Raw genomic sequence first — 12,373 nt, forward strand, 5'->3', positions numbered from 1 at the left:
GACGTGGTAAACACGAGATGTATGAGGCTGTGCTGTCATCACACAGCACACTTTTTTAGATCAAACTTTTTTTTATAAGTAGAAAGAGTATACTCTAGAATGATGATAAAAAGTATAGTAAATACATAAACCAGTAACACAGTTATTTATTATCAAATAGTATGTACTGTTCATGACTGTCTGTGCTATACTTTTATACGACGGGCAGCACAGTAGGTTGTTTGCACCAGCATCACCACAAACATGTGAGTCATGTGTTGTGCTATGACATTACCATAGCAACAGTGTTGCTAGGTGATAGGACTTTTTCAGCTCCATTATAATTTTATGGGACCACCATTGTACATGTGGTCCGTCACTGACCAAAATGTTGCTTTTCAGGGCATGACTGTACTGAATCCAAAGCGATGACTCATGCACGGTGTGACTCCCGGCACCAGGAAGTGGCCAGAGGCTAAAGGGAGAGTGTAGGGAGGGGAGGCTTCAAAGAACTCATCAAATCACAGCCTGCAAATGTCTTTCTGCTCTGATTACGTGCTGGTCTGGCTTCAGTGAACAGAAACTGTCTTAGGAGCAAAGAACACCATTCAATTTTCACAATGTGTGAAGTTCTGACAACATACAATCTGATTCCGGTAAGACACGATCTGAATGGGTCAGTCTTCTGCCCACATGGGCCCCCTCCCACTGGTTTGTGAGAACCTACTATCATAGTCTCCACTTTGGAGTAAAAGACATGTGAGGGCTTTGGGGGTTTTTTGTTGTTGTTTTGTTTTTAATTTTTATTAAATTTATTGGGAGTGACATTGGTTAGTAAAAGTATATAGGTGTTAAGTGTACAATTCTATACTTCATTATCTATATATTACATTGTATGTTCACCACCCAGAGTCAGTTCTCCTTGTATCAGCATATATTTGACCCCCTTTCCCCTCTTCTACCACCTCCTCCCCCTTTTTCCTCTGGTAACTACTAAACTGTTGTCTGTGTCTATGAGTTCTTGTATGTTGGTTGGTCTTGTTCCTTTGTTGCTTTCAGTTTTATATCCCACATATGAGTGAAATCATATGGTTCTCAACTTTTTCTGTCTGGCTTATTACGCTTAGCATTATAATCTCAAGATCCATCCATGTTGTCGCAAATGGCAGTATTTCATCCTGTTTTATGGCTGAGTAGTCTTCCATTGTATTACTGGCTTTTGGTAGTCCAGCATCCATTCCCTCTAGCTTTAGCTTTGGATGAATTTCCTCTCATTCAATGTGTGTAGTCTTAATAATACCAAAAGTCAAGGCACTTTACCTCCCACACTAGAGCGGATAACCCAAGTGTAGCAGATCAGCCCTTTCCTGCTGTGACTTTGAATCTTGAATGGAATATCACGAGGAGGAAAAAGTGGTTGCATCACTTCTTCCAGGCTGACACCTTTCGAAGAATGTTGTCCACTCCCCCCACGCCCCCATACCAGAGCACTCTTTCCTTTTCTGAGCTGGGTTCTCCTGCCTTCTCATGCATTCTATGATCTAATATCCTTCTAATAAATTCACTTTCTGCTTAAATTAGCCTGAGTCTGTTTTAATGTCTTTGAATCCAAGATCTCTAACTGATCCTTTTGGGTTGAAGAGCAACAAGTAAGGTATCATCTGAACTTCCAAACTCTCATCCAATAACACAGATAATTTATCACATTTATGAGCTGGCCTCTTCCAAGGAAAGTAAATCAAAAGAATTCAGTATCTAGTAAGAGAGAGGAGGGGAGAGAAATTAGGGTAGAATTATGAGGATGACAAGTCCTAGTGGTGGTAAGAAAATGATAGGAGATTAAGAAGTACAAGCTGATGGTTACAAAACAGTCACGGGGATGTAAAGTACAGCACAGGGACTGTAGTCAATAATGTTGTAATAACTACGTATAGTGCCAGGTGGGGACTAATCGGGGGATCGCTTCGTAAATTACATAAATGTCTAACAACTGTTCTGTACACCTGAAACTAATATAAAATAATACTGAATATCAACTATAATTGAAAAATAGGAAAGAAAGACAATGACAGGAAAGTCCAGGCAAAGGAAACCAATGTTTTGCCTATTTTGCGTGGCTTCAACCTCAAGCAAATCAAAAGATCCTACTCAATTTAGCCTTAGGGAGGGTGGTAGGGACTCTACGTGACGAACAGGACTCAACAGGCCTTCCTGACATAAGTCCTCCTTGAGCCCAGCTTGTTTGCCTCTTTTCCCAGAGGGTCCAGGTGCCCAGCCATGGGATCCCCACCGTATCCCTACGTAATGGTCCAAACTCACAGGCTGCACAGAGGGAAGACATCAAGGACACTGTGGAGACACCAATCTGAAAATATCATTGCTTTCCAATGGTCCACGGGACAGGAAACAAACTGGAGGTTTGTGAAATTGGTCTTCCTCCTTTAATTGCCACCAGGCAGGTGCTACAAAGGTAATATTAAGTTACGTTATGGAATCTGGTGTTAGACAGTCTATAAAAGGAAAGAGGAGCAGAGAGAGAGTCATATTAGGGATACAGGTCAGCACTTATCCCTACACACCCATTTAAGGAAAACTGTCTGTCTCATAGACCCCATTGCTTCAACAGTCTCCGCCCACCCTGCCAGCTAACAGGGCCATGTGTAGACCACGTGACCTAAGAACGACACCATGTTTCCCCGAAAACAAGACCTACCGGACCGTCAGCTGTAATGCGTCTTTTGGAGCAAAAATTAATATAAGACCCGGTATTATATTATATCATATTATATTAGACCGGGTCTTATAGTAAAATAAGCCCGGGTCTTATGTTAATTTTTGCTCCAAAACACGCATTAGAGCTAATGGACCAGCTAGGTCTTATTTTCAAGGAAACACAGCAGATCCAAAATCTGGCCAATGACTACTGACCTGTGTGACTTGGGATGAAATGACATATTTGGCCAATCAGATTGCTCTGAAGCATTCTAAATTATGAAGCTGGGAAACTGAGATGGCAGAGGGGCTGAGGGTGAAGAGACGCCTTGAGATACGGAAGACAAACCATGAATAAACCACACTTCTACTTGAGTGGAAAAGATGAAGAGTGTGAGGAGACTAGCCAATGGGGAGAAAGGAGAGTTAAAGAAATAATTAGAGAGAATAAGAGAGAGGATGAGAGAGAGAGAGCACAAAGAGAGACTCGTTATTAAAGCAGCCGCAGGTCCTGACAGCTTTCTAGTTCTAATTACACTGCACAGTTGTCCTAATAATACACCTCTGTTTTTGAGATAACTTGAAGGAATCTGCTTCTTGCAACCAAAAGAACCAAAGTGAAACAAAGAGAATCCAGTACATAAAGACCGAGCTGACGAACACGTGGGCCGGTTCCAATTTTCTCGGGCCCTAGCTTTAAGCCAGAAATGGATCCGTCTAAAATAGCCTCTCAGGTGAAGCCTCTTATATTTCTCAAACTGTGTGCACTATTATCCCATTTGAACTTTACGACGACTCCATGAGAAATAATGTTGGACGCACATTCACTCAACAAACCTTTGTTCAGCTCCTGCTCTATATACATCACCAGCCCCCCTCTGGGAATAAATGGGGGAAGAAAGAAGGCCATGGACAGAGGTATCTTCATTGCACAAGTGAGGAGCTAGACCAAGGTAGGACAGAGGCATATTCGAGTTTCCCCAGCCAGTTAGTCAAGGAGATGAGATATTAGTTCCGGTCTCCTGAACTCATCATCTCTCTACACGGCTATTGCATCAGCATCCCGCTCCTGCCATCGCCATGACCCTGCCAGAGGCTGGCAGAATTTTACTTAAAGAGCCAGCGAGTAAATATGTTAGGCTTTGCAGGCCATTTTCAGTCTCTGTCACGATTACTCAACTCTGCTGTTAGAACACAGAAGCAGCCATACCCAAGACACACACAGATAGGCATGGCTGCGTGCCAATAAAACTTCATTTACAGAACAGTGGCTGGCTGGGTTTGGCCTGTGGGCCAGAGTGTGCCAACCCCTCCTACATCCCTGTGTGTTTGAAAGACCCTCCCCTTCCCACGGCTATGACCTGGCAGCATTCCAGGAGCTTTAAAAAAGACAAAGCTGTGTGTATCAAGTAACATTTAGACATGTTATTAACCTTACGATGCTTTACTGATTGAGCTAGAGGAGTAGACTACTTGCCATCCTCATTCTGACCTAGAAATGGATCAGTTCACATAGATTATATATTTTCTCCAAGGGCCTCTCAATATTCCAGCTGCCTATCACCATAACAACGCACACTATAACGAAAAGTAGAAGGAATAACAAATAAGGGAAGAATTCAGGCATTGACTTCTTTGGATATAAGTTTTGACATTTCAAGGTATGCTACCAACAGACCCGCCACCAGTGTTGTCAAACAGTCTGAATTTCTTGGATACTCATACGATTGTAAATGTGTGTGTCTGTGTTTTCCTAAAGGCCAGTAGTCATATATCAAGAATCCTAAATTATTTAGAGTATATATACATTCCAAGAAGAAAACTCGGTCTCTATTGGGAGAGGAAAAGTGTAGAATCAGAGACGATAGCTACACTGAAAAACTAACTGAAGAAAGCTAACAAAGAACATTGAATAAATGTCAACTTTATGAAAATTCCTGATGGGGCAGATAAAGAGGGAGCCAAAATATATTTCCCACTTTCCTGCCCTTGGGAAGGATACATTCCAATTATGTTTGAATATTAGCCCTTCCTGTTAATAATGTTACAACTTTTCTATCACCAGAATCTACTATGATTAGAGAAATGAAAGACAGACCTCTGAATGAAGCACGTCCTCCCCACTTTTTCTGGGTGCCTGTGAGATAATAGGAGATATCTATTGGTCTCTGTCCCTCGTTCCTGGAACAGAGCTCCTAAAACCCTTATAATTTCTTAAGTGATAAGAGTCCTAGGGGTATCTTTTGTCCTAATAGTCGGTCTTCGATCCCAGTTCTTGACACAGGGCTCCTGAAACCCTTGCAATTTCCTGGGTGATAGGAGCATCATTTTCTGTAATGAGGAGACTCTGGGTGGGCTCCTGCATGGCTCCTGGATGAGGGCTGGTCCCTGGAAAGGCCAAGCCATGATTAGAAACTTGCTATTGTCAGCCCCACAGCCCATTCTCTTGAGAAGGGAGAAGGATTGAAAATGCAGTTAATGACCGATCATGTCTACGTAATGAAGCCTCGATAAAAATCCCCAAGACTACAGGGTTCAGGGAGCTTCCAGGTTAGTGAACACATCTGTGTACTAGGAGGGTGATGCACCCCAAATCGACAGGGTCAGAAGCTCTTGCACTTGGGACCCTCCCAAACTTCACCCCATGTACCTCTTCATCTGGCTGTTCATCTCTATCCTTCATCACATCTTTTAACAAACCGGTAAATGTATGTAAGTGTTTCCCTGAGCTCTAGGAGCCGCTCTAGCAAATTAATTGAACCCACGGAGGGGGTCATGAGAACCTCTGATTTGTAACCACATTGGACAGAAGTTGTGGGGACCCTGGGAACTTACTCTCTGTGATGGGCATCTGAAGTGGGTGGGAGCCGTCTCGTGGGACTGAGCTCTGTGGGATGTGACACTGTCTCCAGGAAGGTAGTGTCAGCATTGAGTCCAATTGTAGGACACTCAAGTGGTGCCGTGGAGAACTACTTGGTGTGGGAACAACCTCCACACATTGGGGACCGGAAGTGAAGGAAGTGACGTGTTCTGTATGAGGGGTAGAGGAGACACTCAGCAGGGAAAGATGGGGTTGTTCCAGCATAGACCCTGAGGCACAGATATCCGCACATGACCTGGGTGTCCTCACCCTCGATAGCAGGCCAAGCCACTCCCTGGGAAGGGTTGGTTGACGGACACAGGATGATGGTGGCTGTTTGTCTGGGATACAGCCTCTAGAAACATCCTCTGCCCTGTGACCCCCACAGAAAAATGGGGAGGGAAGCAGCCTCAACAAGCCTGGACCAGTTCTGCTCACGAGGCCCTGACTCGAGGACAACAGCATCCTGGGAGTGTGTTTTAGCATCCTCAGGCCTCTTCCTGTCCAGCTATGACGTCTGCTTATTTTCACACAATTCCTTCCCTCTTTGCTCCCAGGGGATTCCTTGGAGACACTATGAAGGAGGTGGTCAGGCTGGAAAAGGGAACCTGCCTGCACTTGTGGGTCACCCAGGGGCTGCCATTTGAGGCTCCCCAGCAGTGGTGGTTCATGGTTCTTAATGAAGGCAAAGGGCTGTTATTCTCTTCACGGCTCCTCTGAGACTCTTTTCAGCCTTTGTGTCTATGGGACTGACCGCTTTCCTTCCTCGTGTCTTGGAGATACCAAATGACGATACAGATAATCATAATTGTAGCTGACATGTTTTAAGCCCTCACAATGTGTCGTGTGCTTGGCTAAGCATTTTACATTCGTGGCATCATTTAATTCTTAACCTTTGAAGTAGGTAGAAGAATATCCCTGTATCCCAGTAAGGCAGTAGAGTATGGGGCTTTCAGAGTGTGAACTCTGGAGCCTGAGTTCACATCCAGGTCCTCTGCTTACTAGCTGTGTGATGTTGGGCAAGTGGCTGAAGCTTTCTGGTTGTATGAGTCATCTACTGCTGTGTAACAAATAACCCCATAACTTAGTGGCTGAAAACCACACACATTTCTGACCTCACGGTTTGGAGCATGGTCTGGCTAGGTCCTCTTATTCGGCATGTCTCACAAAGTTATAACCAAGGTGTCAGCCAGGGCTTTAGTCTTCTCAGTGCTTGACTAGGGGAGTATCGGCTGCCAAGTTCATTCAAGCCTGGCAGGATTCAATTCCTTGAGTGTTGTTGGGTTGTTGGCCTCAGTTCCTGTATGGCAGGTTTGCTTCATCAAAGCCTGCAAGCTGAGAAGCCAATTGAAACAGTCTGCTAGCAAAATGGAAGTCGCAATGTTTTGTAACTTAATCAGAAAAGAGACATCTCATCATCTTTGCCACATTCTACTGGTTAGAAGCAAGTTGTTAGTCGAGTTCACTCTCAAAAAAAGAGAGGATAACACACAGGCCTGGATTCTAAGAGACTGGAACCATAGGAGGCTATCTGAGAAGTATATCTTCCATACTGGGTCTCAGTATTCTCATCTGTAAAACGGGGATACTTGTGCCTACTGATAAGATTGCTATGTATATTAGATGAGTTAATACATGCAGAAGCACTTATATTGGGGCCTGGCATATAGAAGTGTTATAAAAGTGGTGGCTATTATTATAAAATACATGTAACAATTAGAGTTTCAGTCGTTTGCCCAAGGTCATTCAGCTAGCAAGTGCAGGAGCAAGGATTAAACCCAGGTTGTGTTCATGGACTCAGCTGTGTGATTAAAGATGCAGAAAGGACCAAGGTAGATACCACCCCTGCTAACATGGGACTTCCAATCTAAAGAAGGACAGACATCAGTCAGATAATTAATCAAATCAATAAAAGTGTGGTACTATACATAAAAATGCACCAGGTGCCAAGAAAACAAATACAAATTCAGGGAAGATGGATGTCCAACCTAATATGGTTTATCAAGAAAGATTTCCTTAAGGATAGGACATTCCAGCTGGGATTTAAAGGATAAATAGGAATTGGCTGTGTAAGAGGGGAAGGAAGCTGCGAAAGTAACTGGAAACAGCCTCTGGGAAGACTCCGGGGCAAAAAACACATAAACTTGATGACATTCTTCTTAAATCTTCCTTTCTGGTCTCTTATGCACATCCATACGTCAAAAGCAAGTCAAACACTACCTCATCCATGTAGGCATCCATGATTTCTTTCTCTCTAATATCCAGAAATATTCTGGCTCTTCTCCCAAAGCATTTGTGCCCAGCTTGGAAGGAACTTGTCACACCGCTTTGCTTTGTCCAGTAAGTTTGCCTCTGGGGTGTTTTCCCTGGGACTCAGCTCACCAGGAAACTCCTCAAGGACAAGGTCCATGGACCTCTTACCTCTTCCAATCCAAGAATGTTCACGGTCAAACTTTGGGACCAGGAGATAGAGGTGGGTAGGAGATTTTGCTCTACATACTACGGCACCTTTGGATTTTGTAACATTTGCGGACATCAGTTATTCAAAAAGGTAAGAAATTAAAATTAAGACTAAAAAGGAAAGGCAATTGTTGCATAGTTGAAGGAGCATGCACTTTGGAATCAGACATACATATCAGTGCTCTGAGATTCCAGCTGTGTGACTCTGGGTAGGTGTCTTAACCTCTCTGAGCCTGCTTAATCTTTGGGAAAATGGGGATTATTCCACCTCCCCTGAAGGCTTGTGGTAATGTTACAGCTGATGCCCCCAGTGAAATACCCAGCACACCATGGAAGCTATGATCTGAACTCAGGTTGACGAAGTTATCATCTTTAGTTATCCTGCTGAGATTTCAGATGGTTTAGCTTAGATGCTTCCTTCCTCATTTTCCTCTACCTGCTAGTGGCATGGGGATTTTCCAGTGCTGACTTGTTAGGTATTGGTCTTAGGTGAAGAAAGAGTCTTTAAAGAGGCATGAGATGGAATGCAGGCAGTCTCCGTCACAGTGTGTTTGATGGAGCTGAGCAGAAATGAAGCCACAAAAGGGAACAGGCTGGGTGGGAAGCTGTCCTCACGGAAGTACTTATACTGGGAAAGGTATCTGGGCAAAGCAAGCGTCTGCAGTGGAGCAGACAGACTGAGGCACTGGGCAAAACCCGTGTGAAACACTGGATGCCCCTACAGACCAAGACCCCCAAGGACAAGCCTGTGTCTTTTAATTCTTGCTTCCTAAAAGCCTCCCTCAAACAGCTTATAAAGAATGACCAAGTTACGGATCCAGCCAGCCAGCTATTTACCCAGCCCTTCAATTTCTCATGAGCCCTCAAATTCCTCCACTGACGCATCCACACGGAATTCCCCAGTTATCGTCTCAACGTTGTCCCCACCCCTAACCCAGGTGGGTTTTTTTCACAGATCTCTTCTTCAGAGACGGGTTTCTAGGTGAGGAGGCAGCAGTGCATGGTGGGTAAAGATCCAGGCACTGAAGTCAGACCTCTTGATGTCAAATCACAGCAGTGCCACTTCCTAGCTCTGTGACCTTGGCCGAGCCACTTCACCTCTCTGGATCTTCATTTCCCTAAGTGTACAATGGAATGACAACAACAATAAACAGCTAATAAATATTGGGTACTTGCCATGTGCTAAATGAGTACTTCACACGTATTCACACTTCGGCCTCTTTGGCTGGATGAAGCACTAGCCATCTCTTGCTTAGACAGGGCTTTCCTTACGTCACAGTTGTGGCCATTCACAGTGTGGTATTTCTGAATGACAATCTTGTCTATAGAGCCATGGTCATCAAAGGTTAGAAAAGCCAAGCCTCTCTTCTTGCCACCGCCTCGGTCAGTCATGATTTCAATCACTTCGCTTTTCCCACACTGTTCAAAATCATCTCTTAGGTGATGTTCTTCAGTATCTTCTTTAATACCACCGACAAAAATCTTTTTCACAGTGAAGTGGGCACCAGGTCTTCGAGAATCTTCTCCTGAGACAGCCCTCTTTGGTTCCACAACTCCTCCATCCACCTTGTGTGGCCTTGTGTTCATGACTGCATCCACTCCCTCCACAGGGGCATAGGTGACACACCCAAAGCCTCTGGAGCGCTTGGTGTTTGGGGCTCTCATCCCCACACAGTCTGTGAGCGTTCCCCATTGCTCAGGATGGCTCCTCAGACTCTCCTCGGTTGTTTCAAAGCTCAAACCTCTGATGAAGAGCTTCCGCAGCTGTTCAGGCTCTTTGGGAGACTCTGTCTTAGACAGGACCACTGCGGGAGGGGTGACGTTAACGACGCTTCCTCGGCAGCGTCCACAGACAGAAAAGACATATTCACTATTAATGATCCCTACTTCAGATGGTTGTTATGCAAACTAGGTAAGAAAGTGCTCAGCACGGAGACTGGCATACAGTAAGTGCTCAATAAATGCTACTTATTGCTGTTACTCTCCCCTTGGGCATGACAGCGTGATTAACTTCTATTTCTTGGTTCAGTATCAGCCTGATACCTAAGACAACTTCTGTCTGCTCAAATAGACGGAAAACATCTTTCTAATAGAGAATAACAGCTCAGCTACAAATCACAGACATTGATATTCTGCATTTGGGAGAATACGGATACCCACATTTTGAGCAACAGGTGTTATTACAGTAATACTGAGTACATTTGTAAAAATTCTTTCCGATTGAATGTTAAATAAACATCAAACGTCATCCCTTTCAGCAGGGTTTGCTGCTCTTAGGGTTTCACATGTTAAAACACACTCAAGAGTCATAATCTTCTCAAGAAGAACCTTTGCCAGCGTAGCTATTTTTGAAAGCATGGCTGAATAGCATTCTCCTTTGCTTATAAAAATGCCTGCCACTGGCACACGCCGAGCCGATAAGCGGAGGTAGAAACGCCTCTCTCCATGTCGGAAGCCCCTCACCTCATGCACCATTCTGCCCCGCCAATAAGCCCCACACTCATGAAACAGCTCCGAACACTTCTCGTCGCCTCTTGTGCATTGCCTCCGCTGCACTGCAGGATTAATTTGATTTATGGCCCAGTCACCCCACCTGAGGCCCGAGAAGATGGCTCCCCTCCGCTCGCTTCCATCAGCCGCGTAAGTGGAAGGTAATAAAAACCCATACGTGGCTCAGACTTTCAATTTCAATTGGAAATTGAAACTGTGCAATATGATTAAAGTTTAATCTGCATCATCAATAAACATGTGTGCTACAGCCACGAGGGCTGCTTCACCTCCTGGTCGCAGGCAAGGGTTTGATGAGAACGTGTCTGCTGTCTCTTGTCTAAACAGTGTGCTTACTGAGAGGAGGGGTGGGGTGGGGGGGTTGCGCACACCAACACACGTGCATGGGCCTGCGAGGAGTTGATATATTTGCACCAAAGAGGAAAATCATCACGTGGACATGTTTGGGGGAAAAAGATTGCACATGCTCAGATGAAACTGGATTGGATCAACAGCTCTACAAAGATTAGCGAAGGACGCAATGGTTTTTTAAGGCCTACTAATAGTCACGTATTCACATATTCATTCATTTGCATTTATTGAGTGCCCACTGTGTGTCAGACCCTGTGCTGGGTCCTGGGGTCATAATGATGAAGGGGGAAAAACAGACACCATTTCTGCTTTCGGGGATCTGACAGTAATGCTTGAGAATGATGCCGTCAAATAGTTAGGCAATTAAATGTAAAATTGCTCCCGTATAAAGTGCCTACAATGAAGAGGTTTATCATGCCCTGCGTGCTGTAAAGAGGGACATGTGACCTATTCTGTGAGGTCACGGAGTGCTTCCTGGAGGTGGTGATGATTGAGCTAAGGTCTAAAGAGTGAGTTACACAGGGTGAACTAGACTAGGGGTGGTTACAAGGTTTGGGAGATCGTACAGACACAAGAGTGACCGAGACACAGGAGGCCCTATGTGCAAAGGCTGGGAGGCAAGAGGAAGCATAGCAGGCAGATCTGAGGAAGGGTTGAAAGAAGGCAGAGTGTCTGGAGCAAAGAGAGGACGAGACTCAAGATAAGTCTGGAAAATTGTGCAGAGAAATCACCCAGAACTTTGTCGGATATGGCAAAGGGTCTAGGTGTTTTTTTCTAAGTGCAATGGGAAGCTATCAGAGGGTGCTAAGCAGGACGGTCGTGCTATTTATTTAAAAGGCTGATGCATAGAAAAGGAATTGGAGGAAGCAAGAACGGGTGGGCAGAGACCAATGTGGAGGCTATTTCCATGGTTGAGGAAATGTGAGGACAACTGGGATTCATTGATGATGGTGGAGGTGAAAGTAGACACACATTCTACATAGGGTGGAATCAATGCCTGCCTTTCAAACACATAATAAATTCGTTCATCTCGTTTTCATTCTCACAGCCCTTAATCACTGTATCTCTATCACCTCCATTAGCTCTCCCAGCCTCCTAGTCTCCAACACAACAGGCCATTCATTAGGCAGTTTGGCAACTCTGACTTCCGCTTCCAAACTTACCTGCATCTTTAGCCATCCTTAGCTATGCTGGTTCCTCCTGAGGGTAAAGGGTGAACCACGTTTGCTTTGGCACCAGACTTTCACACACGTTGTTCCTTCTGCTAAGAACACCCTTTCCTCATCTCCTTCGCCGCCCAGCTAACTTGTATTTAGTTTTCAAGTCTCAGCTCAGAGTTTTTCTTTCAGGAATTCTTCTCCAACCCTTTCTAAACAACTTGCTCAGAAACCATGTATCACAGCGCCCGTAACTGCCTGCTGAATTGGCTCTTCACAACCGGTAGACTACGAAAACCTTGAAGAGAAAGCCAGGCCTTGTGTCCCATTTATCCCCCAGGACAGT

General features: G+C 44.7%; 1 protein-coding gene across 1 annotated transcript; it reads right to left on the reverse strand.

The window, feature by feature from the left end:
• Positions 1-9,193: 9,193 nt before the first annotated feature.
• Positions 9,194-12,049, reverse strand: LOC141569269 (heterogeneous nuclear ribonucleoprotein A1-like). The gene is made up of 2 exons (XM_074321804.2): positions 12,034-12,049; positions 9,194-9,816 (listed from the first exon to the last, which is right to left on the reverse strand). The coding sequence occupies exons 1-2, from the start codon at positions 12,047-12,049 to the stop codon at positions 9,194-9,196; spliced, it is 639 nt and encodes a 212-aa protein (XP_074177905.2).
• Between the last annotated feature and the right edge of the window lie 324 nt (positions 12,050-12,373).

Source organism: Rhinolophus sinicus, chromosome 9, assembly GCF_057876585.1.
Source record: "Rhinolophus sinicus isolate RSI-liver-muscle chromosome 9, RSI-T2T, whole genome shotgun sequence".
Classification (NCBI taxonomy): Eukaryota; Metazoa; Chordata; class Mammalia; order Chiroptera; family Rhinolophidae; genus Rhinolophus; species Rhinolophus sinicus.